Source organism: Heterocephalus glaber, unplaced genomic scaffold (genome assembly GCF_053883595.1).
Source record: "Heterocephalus glaber isolate CG9 unplaced genomic scaffold, H.glaber_assembly_v1.0 deba00001097, whole genome shotgun sequence".
In the NCBI taxonomy this organism is placed as follows: Eukaryota; Metazoa; Chordata; class Mammalia; order Rodentia; family Bathyergidae; genus Heterocephalus; species Heterocephalus glaber.
In genome coordinates, this window is record NW_028258191.1 from 3,771,666 (window position 1) to 3,795,970 (window position 24,305).

Below are 24,305 nucleotides of genomic sequence, written 5' to 3' on the forward strand. Positions count from 1 at the left end.
GGCGCTAACAGCCCCCCCACCCAGTCGAAAGGAGAAAACACATAAATAAGTCTCAAAACCAGACTTCCAGATCACCTACAGCAACCACAAAGGGAAATGAGATGGAACACTCTGATACTCAACCACCTGGACCCACTGAACTGGAAACAAAAGGGGATCTGGAAAAAATGAAATCAGAAATAATTTCTCAGATAACAGGAGAAATTGTGCCCCTAGTCCAAGACATGATTAATAAATCTAGAGAGGAGCTCAGGAACATGATGGAATCCCAACATAAGAAACAAATGGAATCCATAAAACAGATGCAAATAGATTTCCAGGAGATGAAAAACTCCATTGAAAGTCTACACAGCAGAATGAGCCAATGTGAGGACAGAATTACAGGTATAGAAGATAAGATTGCAATTAGTGACCAGGAAAAGAAAAATTGCTTCAAAATTATAAGGGAACATGAGAAATCAATCCAGCAGCTGCTAGATGATGCAAAGAAGAATAACATAAGACTGATTGAAGTCAATGAAGAAACAGGAGAGAGTGCAGATGACATAAAAAATCTCTGCACAGAAATAATGGCAGAAAATTTCCCAAGCAGGGGAAAAGAGCTTGACATACAGATAAGTGAGGCATTTAGGACTCTAAATAGCCTTGATCAAAAAAAATCTACACATAGGCATATAATTGTTAAGATTCCAGAAACCCAATAGAAGAACAAAGTTCTCCAAGCAGTTAGAGAAAAGAAACAAATCACATACAAAGGAAAGGCCATCAGAATCACAGCAGACTTCTCAACAAACCAGCAAGGCAAGAAGAGCTTGGAGTGACATATTCCAAGCCCTAAAAGCAAACAGCCCCCAACCCAGATTGATGTACCCTGCAAAACTATCTTTCAAAATTTATGGAGAAATAAGATACTTTCATGGCAAAGACCACCTTAGGAACTTCGAGAATACCAAACCAGCACTCCAAAGAATTTTACACAATATCCTAGGAACAGACATTGAGGATCACAACCCGAGGAAGCAAAGCAGAATGAACCCATCTGGCATAACAAGAAAGTAAATGTAAAGGGGGAGAACCCAACAAAAAGAAAAAGTCATGGCAATGACAAGTCAATACATGTCAGTTATAACCATCAACGTTAATGGTCTCATTTCACCAACCAAAAGAAATAGACTGGCAGAATGGGTCAAGAAGCAAAATCCAACAATATGCTGCATACAAGAAACACACTTAATTCAAAAAGAAACTCATAGGCTGAAAGCTAAAGGGTGGAAAACAATACTGCATGTGACAGGAACCCGAAAAAAACCAGGAGTAGCTATCCTCTCTGCAGATCAAGTGGATTTCAAACCAACACTGATTAAGAGCGACAAAGAAGGACACTACATCCTTGTAAAGGGAACGATCCCAGATGAATCGCTGACAGTCATAAATACATACGCACCAAACATTAGTGCACCCAACTATATAAAACAAATACTAACAGACATGAAAAGTCATATATACACTAATACAATTGTAGTGGGGGACCTCAACACCCCACTGTCACAAATAGATAGATCCACTAGACAAAAAATAAGTAATGAAATACTGGAACTCAATCAAACTCTTGAACAAATGAACTTAACAGATGTTTACAGAGTCTTCCACTCCACAAAATCAGAATACACATTCTTCTCAGCTGCACATGGGTCATTCTCCAAAATAGACCACATACTCACACATAGAACATGATTAAGTAAGTGCAAAGGAATTGAAGTTATCCCCTGTATATTATCAGACCATAGTGCAATGAAACTGGAGATCCATAGCAAAAGAAACTCAAAAAATTTCATAAACACGTGGAAATTGAACAACACACTTCTGAATAACCAGTGGGTCACAGAGGAAATTAAAGAAGAAATCAGTTCCTTCAATTAAATGACAATGACAATACAACATATTGGAATCTATGGGACACAAGGAAAGCAGTCTTATGAGGGAAATTCATAGCAGTGAATATGCATATTAGGAAAACAGAATGAGACCAATTCAACAACCTGATGCTGAACCTCAAGCTTCTAGAAGAAGAAGAGCAGGACAACCCCAAAGCTCATACAAGGGAGGAAATTATAAATATCAGAGGAGAAATCAATGTAATGAAGACTAAGAGAACAATACAAAAAATCAATGAAGCCAAGAGTTGGTTCTTTGAAAGAATCAACAAAATTGACAAACCCTTAGCCAACCTTGTCAGAAAAAGGAAAGAAAAGATCCAAATCCATGCAATTAGGAATGAAAAGGATGAAATTACAACAGACCCAGCAGAAATCCAGAGGATCATCAATACCTACTTCCAGAAACTATATGCCAATAAGATGGAAAACACAGAGGAAATGGACAGATTCCTAGATACATATGAATTACCAAAGTTGAATGAAGAAGACCTAAGAATTCTGAACAACCCAATATCAATCAATGAAATTGAAAATGTAATTAAAAACTTATCAACTAAGAAAATCCTGGGACCTGATGGCTTCACTGCTGTATTCTACAAGGCATTTAGAGAGGAACTGCTGCCACTATGGTTTAAACCCTTCAATTAAATTGAAAGGGAAGCAATACTCCCAAATTCATTCCTGGAAGCAAGCATCATCTTGATCCCCAAAGCAGAGAAAGACCCAACCGAAAAAGAGAACTATAGGCCAATCTCACTAATGAACATAGATGCAAAAATCCTTAATAAGATACTGGTAAACAGAATGCAGAAGATCATCAAGAAGATCATACACCCTGATCAAGTGGGATTCATCCCAGGGATGCAGGGATGGTTCAATATATGCAAATCAATCAATATAATACACTATATCAACAGAGCCAAGGACAAAAAGCCATATGATTATCTCCATAGACACAGAAAAAGCATTTGACAAAATCCAACATGCATTTATGATAAAAACCCTACAAAAATTTGGAATAGATGGTCTCTACCTCAATCTGATAAAATCCATCTATGAAAAACCAACAGCCAATATCATACTATATGGTCAAAAAACTGAAATCCTTCACACTAAAATCAGGAACAAGACAAAGATGTCCACTATCAGCACTCCTGTTCAATATAGTTCTGGAAACATTAGCCAGAGCAATTAGACAAGAGAAAGAAATAAAAGGAATAAAGATAGGTAATGAAGAAGTCAAATTGTCATTATTTGCAGATGACATGATACTGCATGTAGAAGACCTCAAGAACTCCACCAAAAGTCTTCTAGACTTAATAACCAAATTCAGTCAAGTAGCTGGTTACAAGGTCAACACATAAAAATCAATCGCTTTCCTCTACAAAAATGGCAGACTCACTGAGAGATAATTAGGATAAATAATTCCTTTCACAATAGCATCCAAAAAACTGAAATACCTAGGAATCATTGTAACGAAAGAAATCAAAGACCTCTTCTCTGAAAACTATGGTGCTCTGAAAAGAGAGATTGAAGACAGTATCAGAAAATGGACAGACATCCCCTGCTCCTGGGTAGGAAGGATTAATATAGTGAAAATGGCCATACTTCCAAAACTGCTATATAGATTTAATGCAATTCTAATTGAGATCCCAGCAGCATACTTCATGGACCTTGAGAAAACAAACCAAAAATTCATTTGGAACAAGAAGAGACTCAGAATAGCAAAAGCAATTCTAGGTAACAGAGACATGGCAGGGGGTATCACAGTCCCCAACCTGCAACTCTACTACAAAGTTACTGTGATAAAAACAACATGGTACTGGCAAAGAAACAGACCTGAGGACCAGTGGAACAGGTTAGAAGATGCAGAAACAATGCCAGACACACTCAGCCATCTCATCTTCGATAAAGGAGCCAAACACCCTCACTGGAGGAAAGATAGCCTCTTTAATAAATGGTGCTGGAAAAATTGGGCCTCAACTTGCCAAAGATTAAAACTAGACCTATATCTCTCACCATGCAATAAACTAAAATCAAAATGGATTAAAGATCTAAATTATAAATAGAAACGCTGAACCAGTTGGAACAGAGGTTAAGTAGAACCCTTGAAGACATTGTTGTAGGAAAAGATTTTATGAACAAAACCTCAGGTGCCCATGAACTAGTACAAACAATCAACAAGTGGGATCTCTTCTTATTAAAAGGCTTCTGCACAGCAAGAGAAACATCCAGCAGTGTGAAGAGACAACCCACAATGTGGGAAAAAATCTTCACCTGCTCTTCCTCAGACAAAGGTCTACTATCTCAAAGCTATGAAGAACTTAAAAAGATCAGACCTCCCAAATTTAAAGACCCAATCCAAAAATGGGCATCTGAAATGAACAGACATTTCTCTAAGAAGTAGAAATAGCAAATAAATACATGAAAAAAAGTTCAACATCACTGGTCATTGGAGAGATGCAAATGAAAGCAACACTGAGATTCCACTTCAGTCCAGAAAGAATGGCTGCTATCATGAAATCAACCAATAACAAATGCTGGTGGGGCTGTGGGGAAAAAGGAACCCTGCTCCACTGTTGGTGGGAGTGTAGACTGGTGCAAGCACTGTCGAAATCAGTATGGAGATACCTCAAAGAACTAGGACTGGAAGTCCCATTTGACCCCGCTATTCCCCTGCTGGGGATCTTCCCCAAAGAATTAAAAGAATCATACCACAGTGATGTATGTGCACCCATGTTCATAGCAGCACAGTTTGTAATAGATAAAACTTGGAAACAGCCCAAATGCCCATCAACTGGAGACTAGATAAAGAAAATGTGGTGTTTTTATAAAATGGAGTACTACTCAGCCATAAAAAATGAGAAACTAGATACATTTATAGCTAAGTGGATGCACACTGAGGTGATACTCTTAAGTGAAATAAATAGGACACACATGTATAAATATCGAATAGTTTCTCTGGTGTGAGAAACTGAAAGTGTAAATAAGGACTAAATGTATAATAGGTAATGTGAAATAGGAAGAAAACGGGCAAAGGGGAAGGAAGTGGGAGGGCTAGGGGAAAGGATAGAAGGGAATGGGATTAATATGAGAAAATGGAAAAATAGGAACAAAATCTTTGTAAATAGGGAGGACTGGAGGGGTTGAAGGTAGGGCTGGGCAAGGGTGAAAAATAAGACCAAGAGAGACTATGTAAAGGTGCAAATTTCCAATGATGAATGGCATTATATTGTATACCTAAAAGGTACCAATGATTAGAATGAATAATCGATAATGCAAAATAGGAAGAAAAGGTCCAAAGGGGTAGGGGTAGTGGGAGGTGCAGGGGAAAGGAAAGAAGGGAAAGGAAAAATGCTGAGAAATGGAAAAAATGGAAATAAAGTCTTTGTAAATAGGGAAGGGTGGAGGGGGTGAAGGGAGGGCTAGGAATGGGGAAACAATAAGAACCAAGATGCATTATGTAAAGGTACAGTTCCCAATGAGAAATGTAATTGTGTTGTATACCTACAATGTACCAATAAAAGAATTTAATAAAAAAAAAAGAAATCATTGGTAGTTGCTAGGGTACAGTGACTGTTAATGAATACATGGTTTCTTTCTGAGGTGATGAAAATGTTCTAAATTTGTAGTGATGAGCACACAACTCTATGACTACATTAAATGCTGTTGAATTGTACACTTTAAAAAAAGAAAAGGAAATAAAGTCTTTGTAAATAGGGAAGGTGGAGGGGGTGAAGGGAGGGCTAGGAATGGGGAAAAAGTAAGAACCAAGATGCATCATGTAAAAGTACAAGTTTCCAATGAGAAATGTAAATGTGTTGTATACCTAAAATGTACCAATAAAAGAATTTAAGAAAAAAAAAAGGTACAGATTAATGTTATGGGGACTTGTGTGGAGTCTACATATAGTATTTATGAAAAATGCAAAAAACCTACAGGTCTATTAATAGAAATCTGGTTAAATAAACCATGCCATATTTAAAAGTCTCTAATAGTTATTTCACTGAACATACACAAATATTTATTGAACATCTGCTATACTGGGCTTAGCCCTAGGCACAAGAGTTATATCACATCAAATATACAAAAATTCCTACCCTTCTTGAGTTTATATTCTAGACGTAATATTTCGGACAAAATTTTACTTGGCAAATCTCAAAATGGCTGCTAGTTTTTGAAATAGAGACATACTTATTTGGAAGACAAATGTTTTCCTGTGTATAGATAGTGCCAGATGTTCCCTAAATGGACTCCTTGAATAGCTCAAAAGCCTCTTTTGGTCCCTTACAGGCAAGTGAGAAGCCACAGGAGTACTTAGTAAAATAGAAACACCAACCTGAGCTTTGGAACACACTTAAATGGATGCAGCCTTGGCTTTGATAGACAATGAACTGCATGATCTTGACAATGTACTTAACCTCGCTAATCCACCTTCCCCCTCTGATTTACAGGATTACCATAAGAATTCAAGGAAAAGAAAAACTTCTAAAACTCTTTAAAATATGCCTGGAAAATAGTAGATGCTCGATAAATATTTGTTTCCTTCCCTTTATCCTTAAGACTGTCGTGAGATTCAGAACATTTAATCACTCATTGCCTTTCTCTACTAACTTATTATCCAATTTAAAAGAAAATATATCCATCAAAAGTGTTTAAATAAAGAATTGCCTTTGCTAGATGAAGGGATTTTTAATTTTCCTTTCTCATCTTTCTCCTTCTGTACCCACATATACACAGCAAAAAATCAATTAATCTCCTTTCCCTCAGCAAATCCTTCTTTGTACTTCTTAGTAGCGTTCCCTCCTCATAGAAAGAAGCTGACAAAAAAAACATTTTTTAATTAAGCAGATACTCATTCGCTTATCCTCAGCTGTATCCACATTTGTCTTCACAAAATAATTATTTTCTCATAAAGCCCATAAATCGTCCAGGATGGCTGCTTCTGCAGGCTAGAGGAGCCACTCGCTGCTGAGGCAGGTAGCCGGTTCTGAACTCGCAGCAATGCCCTCCCATTCATTGCTTCCATCAGATGCATCTCCTTAATTTACACACTTCACTTAATGCCTCAGACTGTGAGCAGTATGAAGTCTTTGGTAGAATATCATTAGATGAGTGCAAGCAGGAAAGTCAACTCCAGTGGCGTAAAATAAGATGGTGTGTAGACCCATTGCCATCTGGGGAAAGGACATTCCACCACTGAATCTGCTAGGAAGCTAATGAAGAACAGTATTTCTGGATATGGAAGTTGGCCTCTGGGTGGAAGGTTCTATATAACAAGAGAGATGTTCTTTTCATTTAGTCTAGGGCAATGGTGCTTAGGAAGTATTGCACACAATGTTTTTATCAAACCCACTGCCTTCATACCATGATCCATCATACATTTTTAGGGAAGTGGGAAACTTTGCACCAAGGGGGGAAAATGTGTCTTCTGAAGCAATGTCTATTTATACCTGCATGTATATGAAGCCAATATAATTGTCTTTTTTGCTTTACTTTAGTAGGAAGTTTGGAATCAGACATAAATCTTAATAACTCATGCATTCACCTGTCCATTTAATAAATATACACAAAGCCCTGTTATGGGTCAGGCACCATGCAAAGTCTGGTAACTGTAAGTTCAAGGACACAATGCCAACCTTCCAGAAAGTCATCAGAGTGCTATTAGGGGGAGGATGGTTTGTAGTCCGCGGGCTAGGATTATGGTTTGGCTGTGGGTCCGTTCGTAGTTGGAGTTTGCTAGGCAAAATAAAAGGGATGATGTGAGACCGTGAGCGATTATTAGGGCTGTGGCTCCTATATAACTCCAGAAAGCCAGAGAAAAATGCTGAATTAACAGCTAGTCATTACTGTGTCTGAGGGATACATGGGATAGTCTGGGAGCTCGGGAGAAGGGTATCTGCCCCAGCCTGGTGTGGGGAAGGATGACAGGGGCAGTGGAGGAAGGTGTCCTGTTAAGGTGATACACGATATCAGCTCCTTCTTTTGGTAAACTTTAATTTGATTTCTCTTATTTCTTAACTATTTCTTTAAAAATATTTTAAACCTCTTAGCTTGGTGTAAAACTCTAGTCCCAGCTACTCAGGAAGCTGAGATAGGAAGATCACTTGAGTCCAGGAGTTCAAAACCAGCCTGAGCAACATAGCAAGACCCTGACCCTCAAGAACAAAAACAAAATTTAAATTGCATAGGAATAGTTTGGTAAAAAAATAGATGTTTTCATATACCAGTATATGCATATTTTAAAGTACACACAAAATCACTAAATGTTTTTAACCTAAATGAACTTTAAACATTTACCAGAAAAGACAAACAATTTATGGGCATCAAAAGAAACACTGGGAAAATAATTCATAACTAAGTGTAATCATTGAAGAGTTGATGTTTGCTGTGAAATTTTTCATGACTCTAACATAACTTTGGTCTTAAAATATTAACATATTTTATTAATTTAGCATATCTTTAACTTTGTCTGTTTTACTACCATCTATTCCAGCATGCCAACCCAAAGGTCTTAATGGAGTAGCTCCAGGCTGCTAGATAGTAATGACAATCCAGACTGGCTATGTGGTTTCAAGACGGATTCTGGCTTACTTCCAGATTTGGCTAATGCAAAGCCAGTGCATTCCTTTCCCTCCTCCCATGCCAACTTTTCCTTCTGCCACATCGTGTACTGTGAGAGAATGGGGTTGTTGGCATACTTTCAAGTTATATCATTGATTCAAATCTATCCCTAAGCAAACCTGCTTTTATTTCAGACATATACTCTCTAGCAATCCGAACTGCAAAGGCAGTAAAACAACTCCACATTTATGTAAGCATCCCCATCCCCCAAGGAATGGTTTTCTGTGCTAAAAATACCTCTGAAGCAATAAAGACTTTGGTAGGCTGAAGTCTTACTAGGGGCTTTCTAAAAAGTCGGAATTCCATGAATGAGAAATATGATTAATTTAATACTTAAAATACCAAATGAAGTAAATTCTATGCATAATTCTTACTTCTTAGTAGCTATTTCATAAAGCTATGATAAAAGGTAATATCCAACTTATAAGTCAGAATCAGCATGGTAGTGAGATGGGCCTTCACGGAAGAGCTGCAGGGAGGAGGTGCCAACGTCCTCATTGGACGGACCAAGCTTTGCATTGGATCTCCTTGGGACCCTGCTTCCTCCTTCAGGTGTGTCCTCAAACGTCCCCTATGGGAAAGGCTCTTCCTGACCACATTTCTAACAATAACAAAATAGCACCCTCAGCCCCCTTTCCTGCTTGCTTCCTTGCTTTTCTCTTCCTTCCTTTCCCTGCCCCCTTCATCTCTCCCTTTCTCCTCTTTCTCCCTTTCCTTCCTTCAGTTGTTTCCTCCCTTCTTCCCTTTCTCCTTTCCTCCTTTTTTCCCTCCTAATCGTCCTTCATCTTTCTCCTTTTCCTTCATCCCATACGTTATTTTTGTATGCTTGTTATCACTATCAAGAAATACATTTGCTTGCTTGGTTTCCCTCTCCCCTCAATATGCCCAAGAGCAGGGACTGTGCTTTGTTCACTAGTATTTCTCCAATGTCTGGCACCAAGTAGGCCCTGAGGAAAACTTTGCTGGATGATTTTTTTTTTCATTTTACTCTTTTGGTTCATTTACATTCGATCCGTGCATTTCTACATTAAAACCAAAGCACAATGAAGTACAAAGAACATTTTCCCAGCCTTCTTTTCTTCCTGAATTTTGCAAACAACAGACCCCCACAGAAAGTCAAGGCCAACTGAAGAAAATGTCCCAAGAAGTTTGGCTAATCCTGCAGGAACATGTCTAGAACTATATCTCACAGACCAACATTTTAAAGTATTTTGACTTAGTGACTTCAACACTCTTAAAATACACCTCCCCTGGATTGTTTCCAAAAATGGTCTCCCCGAGTTTCTCAATGGGAAGAAAAATCACCTGCAATGTCTATTTATGACCTTGAAATGAAATGACTTACACTGGCTATACTCTCTCTTTCCGGCTTCTATAGCCAATGTGGTGGAGGGAAAGGTACAGAGCCCAAGTCTTCTTTCTACATCATTAATCTGACCACACAGCCCAGTTTTTCCAGGCAACTTTGCAACTCAGACTCTCACTAGCCAGAAGCATTAACCTTCCTGAATATGTGTCTGTAGGATTCTTTACATCTCATTAAGTTTGGCTAAAAAGGAAGCAACTCAGATGTGCACAGAAATGAAATGTTGTGATCCATGTAAGTCACTGGGAACTCTAGAACTCAGTAAAAAGAGAATTAGAAAACATAAGTAAATAAGCAGTAGAGTTTCTGATTCACAATTGGTTCTGGTCTTTACAATAGAATGTGCCAAAGAAAAAAAATTTTGAATACGTAAATAAATAAAAGCATCAGTCTGCAGAAGCCAAGGGGCTTTGAGAAGGCTTAATTCTAAGTCCCAGTATTCTATCTTGGCAATCACTAACAAAGAGTTCTACTAAACTGCCTGCCAAGAAGCAACGAAGCAGAGTTCCAGCAATTCTTTCAACAAGCTACTGAGAATGGAGGCTAATTTAATGGGGCAGGGCCAACTGCTGTTAGCAAACTGCACATCTGTAAGATGGAAATAAGTTGTCATGGTCTTTAGCAGTAACTCTCTTGGCTAAGCAGCTCTGAAAGAGTTTCAAAGGCATTCTTGAGTTCATTTGCATCTGCAGAAGAGGAGAGGCAGCCAACACATGGGGCTTTCCTCAGTGTCCACTGGAGCTGTCAGGGATTGAGATATTCAAGCTTCATCCAACCAATTCCCTGGAGAAAGAGCACACAGACTCAACTTCTTCTTGTTATTAACCTATGTAAATTTTCTAATGTACAGTCTATTTTAACCAAACAGAAATTCAATCATGGTAGATTGACTGTGAGTCCATTTCCATTACAGCCCTTTAGGTGTAAGTCTGCACACTGCACGGGTTGCATTCAGAATGTTGCTTCTACTTGCTGCACACAAGGAACCGGCCACAGCACTGGAAAACTTAAGTTCTCAAGACCTTAAAAAAAAAGAATTGGTCTGGGTGCATACCTCAGTTGGTGAAACACTTGTCTAGGCTGCACGAGGGCCTAGGTTTGATTCCAAGCACCATAAAAATATAAAATAAATAAATAACCTTTATTCCAAACATGGATCTTCTTTCAGCCTACCAAGAACTAAACACTTGTCTGCCTTATTTCATTTGATTCTATACAACACATCCCTGACTAACCTATGTTTCACTGTCTAGAAAGGGCACATCACAGCAGGCAAGGACCCACCACACACATCTGGGCTCAGCCATTCTCTGTGTAGCTCTGGGCCCACTTCTTTCCCTCTCTTAGTCTCAGTTTCCCCATCTAAAAGGCACAAAGATAAGATTAAAATATGTGACAGTATCACCCACTCAATGATTCCATGGTTCTGCAGATTTTTCTGAGATGTTACTCTCTTTGAAAAAAGGTATTTTTGTTATCCATTCTTTCTAGTCTTCCACTTTGTTTTTACCTCTTATGTTTCCACAGAGACTTTGCTGTTCACATGTCCTTTGCCCTATGCTAGAGAATTTCCTGTGTATCTCTTTACGTCACACAAAAGATCGATTTAAGGCCTAGGAATTTCCAGCTCTCTCACAACTTTCCCACCTGCGATCACTATAAGGTGGGGAGAGGTGGCCCTGATGGTCACATTGGTACACAGACACACTTTCTTTCTTTCTTTCTTTTTCAGATTTCATTCATTTTTTGTTGTAGCTACTGCTGGAGCTTGAGTCCTCTGGACAGAGACTCTGGTATGGGTTTTGTGCAAGATGGTCAGTGAATTCCTGGCAGGGAGACTTGGTGAAGACAGACTCTTTCCAGAGGTCCGGGTCAGGTAGCTGTAAGTCTTGGAGATGGCATCAAAGGTGGCCTTAGGGAAGTTGCCCAGAGTAGCAGCGCAGCGCCTGACAGAGGTGTAGCAGTCATCAATACCAGCCATCAGCAGCAGCTTCTTGGGTACAGGGCTGAGACGATGCCAGGACCCCTGGGGGCAGGGATCAGTCACACCGACACAGAGCCACAGTGGCCTGTCACCTTGCAAGGGACAATGTGAGGCTTGCCAGTCTTGTTCCCCCAGTACCCTCTCCACACGGGGACAATGGCGAACTTGGCCAGAATGATGGCTCTGCGAAGGGCAGTGGCTACTTCCTTGGAACACTTTACACCCAGACCACCGTGACCGTTATAGTCCCCAATGGTGACAAATGCCTTGAACCTGGTCCACTGGCCAGCACAAGTTTGCTTCTGCACCAGCATGGTCTTCAGAACTTCAGCCTTGAGGGATGTGCCCAGGAAAAAGTCAATAATCTCAGAATCCTTGATGCGTAAGGAGAACAGATAAATTTCCTCCAGGGACTTGATCTTCATGTCCTTGACCAGGTGGCCCAGCTTAGAGGAAGGAATCCACTCCTTGTCCTCTGCCTTACTGCCTCGAGCCCTGCGGCCTCACCTACAGCCTTGAAGGCCACTGCTGAAGCCTCCAAGGAAGCTGCCTTGGCCTCCGATGCCTGGGCCCCTGGGGCCTCCAGGCCCTCCTGCTGCACCAGCATCATCCACCATTTGGTGTTTTCCCGAGGAAGAAGCCTCATACACTTTCTTACGGGGTCCTAAACATGGGCCCTTTCTAACCCTGGCCTGTAAATTATTAGTCGGGAGATATATATCCTTGAGCTAACTAGTGATCTATGTCGCTTCCCCAAATGCTTCTTCTTTCTCTTTACTTTTCTCATATTTCCTCACTCTTTATTTCTTGTTTTCTTTCTTTTCTTTTCTTTTTTCTTTTCCTCCCTCTTTTTCATCTCTTCTCATTTGGTCCTACCACTATAATTAAGGAGGTTATTTACACCCATTGGGGACCTATATAAAAATAAAATAAAGCAAGAAATTGTTGCTTATCTTCAATTAACAGAACCACAAGATTAGGACTCAAAGCTATCTGAAGCACTTTCATGTTAACAACATTAAGAAAGTTATTACATACAAGCCCATGAGATGAAATGAATTCAATATTGCAAATTAAGATCAACAACTACCTTCATGTTGAAATATTATAAGACACAGCTTTATGTCAAACTTTCTTCCATACAAAGTTGATATAATTAGGGGAAGATATCAAAACCATGGTATTTTACTGATGAACAGCAGCATAATCCTTAGGATTAATGAAACTCCAGATCACAACTCTAATATATTTTCACTATGCATGAGTAGCTCATGTGGTGAGGATTTGCAGTTCAATCAAAGTATCTTTTCTGCTTCTACTTAAGGACATAACACTCAAACACCCATGTAATTAGCAAAAGCAGCCCAGTCCAGGAGGGTTGCCAACAGCAGGCAGAAGCATGGCGTATCTAAACAAATGAACATGGAAAGGTATCATTATGACAGATGTTGTAGACATTTGGGATCAAACGCTTTTCAGTAAGTAGGAAGTTTTAGGTTGGGGACAATTGTAAAGTGCTCCTTAGGCTCGGTACCCTTTCTTAGCCACAAAATGGATACAAGAAAGACCAAGATTTTTTACTGCTTGTCCTCAGGTAAAAAGACCTGTTAGGACATAAATGAAGTGAATAAAGGCTTCCAGTGTTAGCAACAATAGGAAGGAGAATGCAGTTCATCTTCTCTCCTCAGTCGCAGAAAATCATTTAATCTGGTCCTGCCATAATTAAGTGGAACCAGGCCTTACACATTCTTCCAGAGGCAGAAATCTTGGTTTTGAACAGGTACCTTGAACTTTACCTACAAGTATAACACAGAAATTTCCAGGTAAATAATATGGATCACTAACATTTGTCACTCCATTATTTATTCCATGGATGACTTCCTAAAGACTCATTATGATATGGCTATGGTACATGAACCAAACGACTCTGATGCCCAAATTAAAAGTGACATTTCCCCTTTCCCTTCCCTTGAGAGAACATTAAAGTCCCTCCTACCTCTTGGAGGATAATGCAAAGTAATGCAGCTGGGAATTTGCCATTCCCCATGGGCTGGAGAGGGAAAATCAATAGAGCAGCACAAAATGACCTCACCAAGAGCTTCAAGATAGAACAAAGCCTCTGGCTATGTACTACATACATCCAAGGCAGAGAAAGCACACACTTTGCTTAAGATATAGAGGGAGTGGAGCTGCTGCTCAGAGTCTGCCCAGCCAGCCTCTCAGGCTGCACACAGGGGGGATGGGATGCAACCACCTTATTTGAACACAAGGACCAAAGGTGGGAGCCCAGGATGGAGCAAAAGCAAAAGCCTGAGAGAATAAGAAAAAGAAAGCCACTGTTTTCACAGAAAGAAAAACCGTGTCAAGCAGTGGATGGTGGGAGGCAAGATGGCGGCGGCAGCTAGTATTCGGGAGAGGCAGACAGTTGCTTTGAAGCATATATTGAATTTCAATGTGCCTCATGTTAAAAACAGCACAGGAGAACCAGTATGGAAGGTTCTCATTTATGACAGATTTAGTCAAGATATAATCTCTCCTCTGCTATCTGTGAAGGAACTGAGAAATATGAGAATCACTCTGCATCTGCTTTTGCACTCTGATCGAAACCCTATTCCAGATGTTCCTGCAGTGTACTTTGTAATGCCAACTGAAGAAAATATTGATAGAATGTGCCAGGATCTTCGTAATCAGCTGTATGAGTCACATTATTTAAATTTTATTTCTGCTATTTCAAGAAGTAAATTGGAAGATATTGCAAATGCAGCATTAGCAGCTAGTGCAATAACACGAGTAGCAAAGGTTTTTGATCAGTATCTCAATTTTATTACTTTGGAGGATGATATGTTTGTATTATGTAATCAAAATAAGGAACTTGTTTCATATCATGCCATTAATAGACCAGATATCACAGACCCAGAAAGGGAAACAGTTATGGACACTATTGTTGACAGCCTCTTCTGCTTTTTTGTTACACTGGGTGCTGTTCCTATCAACAGATGTTCAAGAGAAACTCCAGCAGAAATGGTGTCAGTGAAACTAGGTAAGAAACTTCGGGAAAATCTAAGAGATGCAAGAAATAGTCTTTTGGCAGGTGACACACTGGGAGCCGGCCAGTTCAGCTGCCAAAGGCCTTTATTAGTCCCTGTTGGCAGAAACATAGATTTGGCAACTCCTTTACACCATACCTGGACATATCAAGCATAGGTTCATGATGCACTGGATTTCCACTTAAACAGAGTAAATTTGGAAGAATCTTCAGGAGTGGAAAACTCTCCAGCTGGTGCTAGACCAAAGAGAAAAAACAAGAAGTCTTATGATTTAACTGCAGTTGATAAATTTTGGCAGAAACATAAAGGAAGTCCATTGCCAGAAGCTCCAGAATCAGTGCAGCAAGAACTGGAATATTATAGAGCACAAGAAGATGAGGTCAAATGACTTAAAAGCATTATGGGGCTAGAAGGGGAAGATGAAGGAGCCATAAGTATGCTTTCTGACAATCCTGCTAAGTTAACGTCAGCTGTAAGTTCTTTATCAGAACTTCCTGGAAAAAAAGACTTATTGATCTCCATAAAAATGCTGCCACTGCCATTTTAGAACATATAAAGGCAAGGAAACTGGATGTATATTTTGAATATGAAGAAAAGACAATGAGCAAAACTACTCTGGATAAGTCTCTTCTAAATATAATATCAGATCCTGATGCAGGAACTCCGGAAGATGAAATAAGGCTGTTTCTTATCTATTACATAAGCACACAGCAAGCATCTTCTGAGGCTGATTTGGAGCAATATAAAAAATCTTTAACAGATGCAGGATGCAACCTTAACCCTTTACAATATATCAAACAATGGAAGGCTTTTTCCAAGATGGCCTCAGCTCCTGCCAGCTATGGCAACACCACTGCTAAACCAATGGGTCTCTTATCAAGAGTCATGAATACAAGATCACAGTTTGTGATGGAAGGAGTGAAGAACCTCATATTGAAACAGCAAAATCTTCCTGTTACTCGCATTCTAGACAATCTCATGGAGATGAAGTCAAACCCTGAAACTGATGACTATCGATATTTTGATCCCAAAATGCTGCGGGGCAATGACAGCTCAGTTCCTAGAAACAAAAATCCACTGCAAGAGGCAACTGTTTTTGTGGTGGGAGGAGGCAACTACATTGAATATCAAAATCTTGTTGCCTACATAAAGGGAAAGCAAGGCAAACACATTTTGTATGGCTGCAGTGAGCTTTGCAATCCTACGCAATTCATGAGACAGCTATCACAACTTGGACAGAAATAACACAGAAGAACCTAAATATGAAAATCTACTTGGAACTTGAATAAGTGTAAAAAGTCAAAAGAGCTAGATATTTCCCTCTCCATAACAATGTTCTAATAGTGAAACTCAGATTTATTAATTTTTAAGGAAATTCTATACTTAATATAATGTATACTGATCAAAAGAATAAACCATTTCAGAAATATAACTGTAAAAAAAAAAAAAAGAAAAAGAAAAACGGTGTCAAGAAGCACTGAAACAATTGAAAAAGAAAATGTCGCAATGTTGCTGTCCAGCATTTCAATGCTCTACCCTGGTTATCTATTTTCATGATTCTTTCTTCCTTCTTCATAGATGCCCTGGACCCAGTGGCAGGTCCTGTCCCTGTTGGCAGGTCCTGAGTCTTTCAACAGCCAATACTGAGAGCTCCTGTCTTGCACCTAGCACTGAGTTAGAATGAAAGATGGAGAGGTGACTTATACAGAAGGTATTTGCCTCACTACAGTTGGATTTATTCCTTTTGAACTTTAAAAATATATGAATATCATTTACATTCAATTAAAATGGTACATCAGATTTTGAATCCTGATCTTTTCCTGGGCTAGAAAATTATGGTAGGGTCTTCTTTTATGATCCCAGGCAGAAGCAGTGAGCCTCAGCTCCCAATCAGCCATGAGATCACAAGAGAAACAGCAGACATGCTACAGTCCACTGTGTGGCTCAGCTAGGATATCTGGTAGGTTGAGTATATTAAATTCATTTTAGGTGTATGATATTTGCAATTCATGATGGCTTTATTCAGACTTAACCCCACTGTAAGTGAAGGAGTATCTCTACAGGTTCTCTTCTCAGTAAACAAGGGCCCATCAAGAAAGCTAGCTAAGGCCAGAGGCCCACCATTCTATCAGTGAGTGTGTGCAGATCCCAGGGAGCAGCTGTGTGGCCCAGATCAGCACAGCTGCAGTAAGATCCCAGTCGGGGGTTCACCCCGACTCCAGAGGTTCCTGCACACATGACCAGGCTTGAGGCCCACCCAGGGAGGACCTGCATGGGTGATTGGTCTTCCACCAGAGGCCCACCATTCCAGGCGTAGGTGTTCACTGATCCCGGGGAGTAGCTGTGTGGATCAGATCACTGCAGCTGTAGGCAGATCCTGGGCAGAGGTCCACCTCAACACCAGGGGCTCCTGCACACCCACCCAGGCTGGAGACCCACCCAAAAAGGAGCTGCATGGGTGCTTGGGCTTCAGCCAGAGGCCTGCCATATCATCAGCCATAGCCAAGGACCTGCCTGGAGAAGAGCTGTACAGGCACACAAGCACTACCCAGAGGCTTCCCCAATACCATTGATAAGTGCATGGAGACCCTAGCCAAAGCCTGTGCAGACAACAGAAACTGGGGTGCACAGCCCCCAGCCAAAGACCCTCCTACACAACAGCTACATAGGGGCCCCAGCTAGAGGCACACCTAGATACCATCCCAAGTGTGCACAGGCCCCAGCCAGAAGCCTACCCAGACAACAGGTCAGCTCAGGGATCCAGAAGGCCACCACTCTGAACCCAGGAATTGGTGTACTGATGAGCACCAGAGTAAAGGCTGCTCAGTGGCTTCCTAAAAATTCAAGACCACTGGGTGAGTAAAAAGTCACCTCAACAAAGACACAGCAGGCTGCATCTGTAGAAATGAAAAGAAACGTAAATAAGTCTCAAAACAAGACTTCCAGATCACTTAAGGCAACCCCAAAGGGAAACAAGAGGGAAAAATCTGATACTCAACCACCTGGAATTCCTGAACTGGCAATGAAAGAGGACCTGGAAAAAATGAAATCAGAAATAATTTCTCAGATATCAGCAGAAATCGTGCCCATAGTGCAAGACATGATTAATAAATTTAGAGGGGACATAGATTAAAAAAAAATAGAGGAGCTGAGAAACAGGATGAAATCCAAACATAGGAAACAAATGGAGTCCATAAAACAGATGCAAACAGATTTCCAGGAGATTAAAAACTCTACTGAAAGTTTATGTAGCAGAATGAGCCAATGCGAGGATAGAATTTCAGTTATAGAAGATAGGATTGCAATTAGTGACAAGGAAAATAAAAATTTCTTAAAAATAGTAAGGGACCAGGCAAAATCAACCCAGCAGCTGCTAGATGATGCAAAGAAGAATTAACATAAGACTGACTGAGTCAATGAAGAAACAGGAGAGTGCAGATGACATTAAAAAAATGTTCACAGAAGTAATAGCAGAAAACTTCCCCAGCAGGGGAAAAGAATTTGACATACAGATAAGTGAGGCATATAGGACTCCAACTAGCTTTGATCAAAGAACATCTACACATAGGCATATAATAGTTAAGATTCCAGAAACTCAACAGACGAACAAAATTCTACGAGCAGTTAGAGTAAAGAAACAAATCACATACAAAGAAAAGCCCATCCGAATCACATCAGACTTCTCAACACGAACCCTCAAGGCAAAAAGAGCATGGAGTGAGGTATTTCAAGCCCTAAAGGAAAACAGCCTCCAACCCAGATTGATGTACCCTGCAAAACTACCTTTTAAAATTGATGGAGAAATGAGATACTTTCATGACAAAGAGCACCTTAGGAACTTCGTGAATATCAAACCAGCACTCCAGACAATTTTAAACAATATCTTAGAAAAAGACAACAAGGATCACAAGCCCAGGAAGCCCTGCAGAATGCATCATTTGGGCACAACAAGAAATTAAACAAGGGAGAAAATCCAAAAAAAAGAAGAAGTCATGACAAGGATAGGTCAATATGTATCAGTTACAACCATCAATGTTAATGGTCTCAATTCACCAATCAAAAGAAGACTGGCAGAATGAGTCAAGAAGCAAGATCCAACAATATGGTGCATACAAGAAATACATTTAATTTAAAAAGAAACTCATAGACTGAAAGTGAAAGGGTGGAAAAAACATACTCCATGTGACAGGAACCCCCCAAAAAGCAGGAGTAGCTATCCTCTTTGCAGATCAAGTGCATTTCAAACCAACACCGATTAAAGAGACAAAGAAGAACATTACATCCTTGTAAAGGGAACAATCCAAGAGGAAGAGATGGCAATCATTACTATACATGCATGAAACACTAGTGTGCCCAACTATATAAAACAAACACTAATGGACATGAAAAAATCATATAAGCACTAATACAATAGTAGTGGGGGACCTCAATACCCTACTGTCACAAACAGATAGATCAACTAGACAAAAAATAAGCAACGGAATACCAGAACTAAATGAAACTCCTGAACAAATGAACTTACCAGATGTTTACAGAGTGTTCCACCCCACAAAATTAGAATACACATTCTTCTCAGCTGCACACGGGTCGTCCTCCAAAATAGACCACATACTGGCTCATAGAACATATTGAAGTAAGTGCAAAGGAATTGAAGTTATCCCCTGTATATTATCAGACCATAGTGTGATGAAATTGGAAATAAATAGCAAAAGAAACCGCAACAATTTCATAAATACATGGAAACTGCATAGTGCACTTCTGAACAACCAGTGGGTCACAGAGGAAATTAAGGAAGAAATCAGACAGTTCCTTCAATTAAATAACAATGCCAATACAACATATTGGAATCTACGGAACACACAGAGAGCAGTCTTATGAGGGAAATTCATAGCAGTGAATACTCACATTAAGAAAACAGAGCGAGCCCAATGACACAACCTGATGCTGAACCTCAAATTTCTAAAAAAGAAGAGAAGGACAAACCCAAAGTTCACACAAGGGAGGAACTATTACTCAGATCAGAGGAGAAATCAATGCAATGGAGACTAAGAGAATTATACAAAAAAATCAATGAAGCCAAGAGTTGGTTCTTCAAAAGAATAAACAAAATTGACATACCCTTAGCCAACCTTATCAGAAAAAGGAAAGAAAAGGACCAAATCCATGCAATTAGGAGTGAAAAGGATGAAATTACAACAGACCCAGCAGAAATCCAGAGGATCATCAATACCCACTACAAGAACCTATACACCAATAAGATGGAAAACACAGAATAAATGGACAGATTCCTAAATTCATGTGACTGATGAGCATTGAATGACAATGACCTAAAAATTCTAAACAACCCAATATCAATCAATGAAATTCAAAATGTAATTAAAAACTTACCAACTAAGAAAAGCCCGGGTCCTGATGGCTTCACTGCCAAATTCTACAGGACATTTAGAGAGTAACTACTGCCACTGCTGTTTAAACTCTTCAATGAAATTGAAAGGGAAACAATACTCCCAAATTCATTCCTTGAAGCAAGTATCACCTTCATCCCCAAAGCAGAGAAAGACCCAAATGAAAAAGGGAACTATAGGCCAATCTCACTGATTTGCCCATGCAAAAATCCTTAATAAGATACTGGCAAATAGAATGCAGAAGATCATGAAGAAGAGCACACACTCTGACCAAGTGGGATTCAACCCAGGGATGCAGGGATGGTTCAACATATGCAAATCAATCAATGTAATACACTGTATCAATAGAGCCAAGGACAAAAACCATATGATCATCTCAATACATGCAGAAAAAGCATTTGACAAAACTCAACATGCATTTAGGATAAAAACAATACAAAAAAATTGGAATAGGTGGTCTCTATCTCAATCTGATAAAAACCATCTATGAAAAACCAACAGCCAATATCATACTAAATGATCAAAAACTGAAATCCTTCACACTAAAATCAGGAACAAGACAAGGATGTCCACTATCACCATTCCTGTTCAATATAGTTTTGGAAACATTAGCCATGGCAATTAGACAAGAGAAAGAAATAAATAGGAAATGAAGAAGTCAAATTGCCATTTTTGCAGATGACATGATGCTCTATATAGAAGACTCCAAGAATGCCACCAAAAGTCTTCTAGACTTAATAAACAAATTCAGTAAAGTAGCTGGATACAAGGTCAACACACAAAAATCAATAGCTTTTCTCCACATGAATAACAGACTCACTGAGAAAGAAATAGGGCAAATAATTCCTTTCACAATAGCATCCAAAAAGTTGAAATATCTAGGAATCAATCTAAAAAAAGAAAATGAAGACCTCTACTCTGAAAACTTTAGCATTATGAAAAGAGAGATTGAAGATGATATCAGAAAATGGAAAAACATCCCCTGTTTCTAGGTAGGAAAAATCAACATAGTGAAAATGGCCATACTTCCAAAACTGCTATATAGATTCAATGCAATCCCAAATGAGATCCCAGCAGCATACTTCATGGACCTTGAGAAAACAATCTAAAAATTCATTTGGAACTAGAAGAGACCCAGAATAGCAAAAGCAATTCTAGGTAACAGAGGCATGGTAGGGGGTATCACAATCCCCAACTTGAAACTATACTATAAAGCTACTGTGATAAAAACAGCACCATACTGGCAAAGAAACAGACAAGAGAACCAGTGGAACAGATTAGAAGATGCAGAAACAACTCCAGACACACTCAGCCACCTCATCTTTGACAAAGGAGCCAAACACCCTCACTAGAGGAAAGAGCCTCTTTAATAAATGGTGCTGGAAAAATTGGGTTTCAACTTGCCAAAGATTAAAACTAGACCTATATCTCTCACCATGCACTAAACTAAATCAAAATGGATTAAAAATCTAAATATTAAAACAGTAACAATAAACCGACTGGAAGAGAGGTTAGGTAGAACTCTTGAAGACATTGGTGTAGGAAAGGATTTTGTGAACAAAACTTCATTTGCCCATGAACTAGGACAAATAATCAACAAGTGGGATCTCTTCTTACTGAAAAGCTTCTGCACAGCAAGAGGTACCAGCAACAGTGTGAAGAGACAACCCACAATTCTGGAAAAAATTTTCACCTGCTGTCCCTCAGACAAAGGTCTACTATCTAGAATGCATAAAGAACTTTAAAAAAACAGACCTCCCAAATTTAAAGACCCAATCCAAAAATGGGTGTCCAAAATGAACAGACATTTCTCAGACAAAGAAGTAGAAATAGCAAATAAACATATGAAAAAATGTTCAACATCACTGGTCATTCGAGAGATGCAAATGAAAACAATGCTGAGATTCCACCTCACTCCAGAAAGAATGGCTGCTATCATGAAATCAACCAATAACACATGCTGGCAGGGCTTTGGGGAAAAAGGAACCTTACTCCACTGTTGGCGGGAGTGTTGACTGGTGCAACCACTGTGGAAATCAGTATAGAGTTACCTCAAAGACCTAGGATTGGAAGTCCCATTTGACACAGCTATTCCCCTGTTGTGGATTTTTCCTAAAGAATTAAAGGAATCATACCACAGTGATATATGTTCACCCATGTTCATAGCAGCACAATTTGTGATAGCTAAAACTTGGAAACAGCCCAATTGCCTATCAACTGCAGACTGGATAAAGAAAATGTGGGGTTTTTTTATAAAATGGTGTATTACTCAGCCATAAAAAATGAGAAATTAGAGACATTTATAGCTAAATGGATGCACATTGAGACCATACTCTTAAGTGAAATAAATAGGACACACATGTGTAAATACCACCTAGTTTCTCTACTGTGAGAAACTGAAAGTGTAAATAAGGACTAAAAGGTATAATAGGTAATGTGAAATAGGAAGAAAAGGGGCAAAGGGGAAGGGAAAGTGGGAGGGGTAGGGGAAAGGAAAGAAGGGAATGGAATTAATATGAGAAAATGAAAAAATGGAAACAAAGTCTTCGTAGATAGGGAGGGGTGGAAGGGTTGAAGAGAGGGCAGGGGAATGGGGAAAAAATAAGAATCAAGAGGGATTATGTAAAGGTGCAAATTTCCAATGATGAATGTCATTATTTTGTATACCTTAAACGTACCAATAAAATCAATTTAAAAAAAAAAAAAGAAAGCTAGCTACAGTCCACCTCATCTATTTCATCATGAGTACCATGAGCTTGGGATGTTGCCAACATCATGGGAAAAGTCTATGACCCTAAAAATCACTTGTCAATCCACACCCTTCCACACAGGAACTTTCTCCACCCAGGAGATAAACTCGGTATTGCACAACTGGAACCGTTCCATTGACTCAAAGATTTTCTCCAGTTAGAAATCAGGAAGAGGACACTATGCATCATACCAGTCCATCATTCTTTTACATGAAGGTATTAAGCACATCCTGCCCAAAGAGAAGTTGTCCAGGTGGAGCGTGACATGTCTGTTTTCTGAAAGGAAGTACAGGGCAGAAAGTATATCTGGAGGGCAACCCAGGCCTAATCCCTTCAGGCCAAACTCAGTGATATCTTGATTGTTATATTTTATATATTGTTTTCTCAAGGTTTTAGATATTGTTTATACTCTAATTAATTTTGCTCTTAGGTTTCTTGTCCTTTACTTTATTTCTTTTCTTGTTAGGGACTTAGAAGTCCAAAGCAGGTGGCTTTTTCAGAAAACTTCCTAAACATATGGATTTGTTCATTCTTGCCTTGCATGAGTATGGCTAATAGCCAACAGAGGATTTCCTTGTGTATGAATGATATCCCCTAAATGCAGAGCTTTAGGAAGCATGCAGTTGACCCCCAAATATCCACAGGTCCTTTGCTATTTACCCACTCAGCACTACCTTGAAACCCAACAAAAACTGCTTATCATTTTTCATCAGAAAAAAGATAAGATTCCCTAGGTGAGTTTTCCCTTTCTCTTATTTGTGAGGTTGAGCAAGTGGCCAAGATAATTTTCTTCAGATTGTCTTCCTGTATAAAACAATCAAGAGGATCAGAACATCAGGCAAGATTTAAAATACAGCAGTCTCTTAAGCAAAAATAAAAGGCAAGTGATGTGTTCTTCCTTTTATAGGAGGAGCAATGAACAGATAAACAACTTTCTAAAATGCAAAATGTTCTACAATTGCCCTAAGAAATTTTGACTTGTTTTGAAAGGTTATTTTTAAAAAGCGAAAGTGAAGGAAAGTTTTCACATTCAAAGACCCTCTTGCCACAACTCATTGGGAAATGCTGAGTGCCTTACACATTTCTTTCAATAGTCTTCATCCCAAGCAGGCAAAAACACTAAAGACTGCCTTGATTAACACCAAATGAAAAGCAGTTCAAGTGTCCACTTTCCATCCTTTTGGTAGTTTCT

The 24,305-nt window shown here is 39.4% G+C and overlaps 1 protein-coding gene and 1 pseudogene across 8 annotated transcripts in view; both read right to left on the reverse strand.

The window, feature by feature from the left end:
* The window catches only part of Lypd6b (LY6/PLAUR domain containing 6B), a 237,976-nt gene that overhangs the window by 88,604 nt on the left and 125,067 nt on the right, over positions 1 to 24,305 (reverse strand). Inside the window, exon 1 of one of the 7 annotated variants that reach the window (XM_004869996.4) lies at positions 15,097 to 16,335. The exons of the other annotated variants lie outside the window; for them this stretch is intronic. Coding sequence (XP_004870053.1) covers positions 15,097 to 15,113 — 17 coding nt within the window. The 5' untranslated portion in view covers positions 15,114 to 16,335. Of the gene's footprint in view, positions 1 to 15,096; positions 16,336 to 24,305 lie in introns of those variants that run through there. 7 annotated transcript variants of the gene reach the window in all.
* Positions 320 to 15,087, reverse strand: LOC147828424 (small ribosomal subunit protein uS5 pseudogene; annotated as a pseudogene). Its single transcript, XR_015450833.1, has one exon. The product of XR_015450833.1 is annotated as a small ribosomal subunit protein uS5 pseudogene (transcript).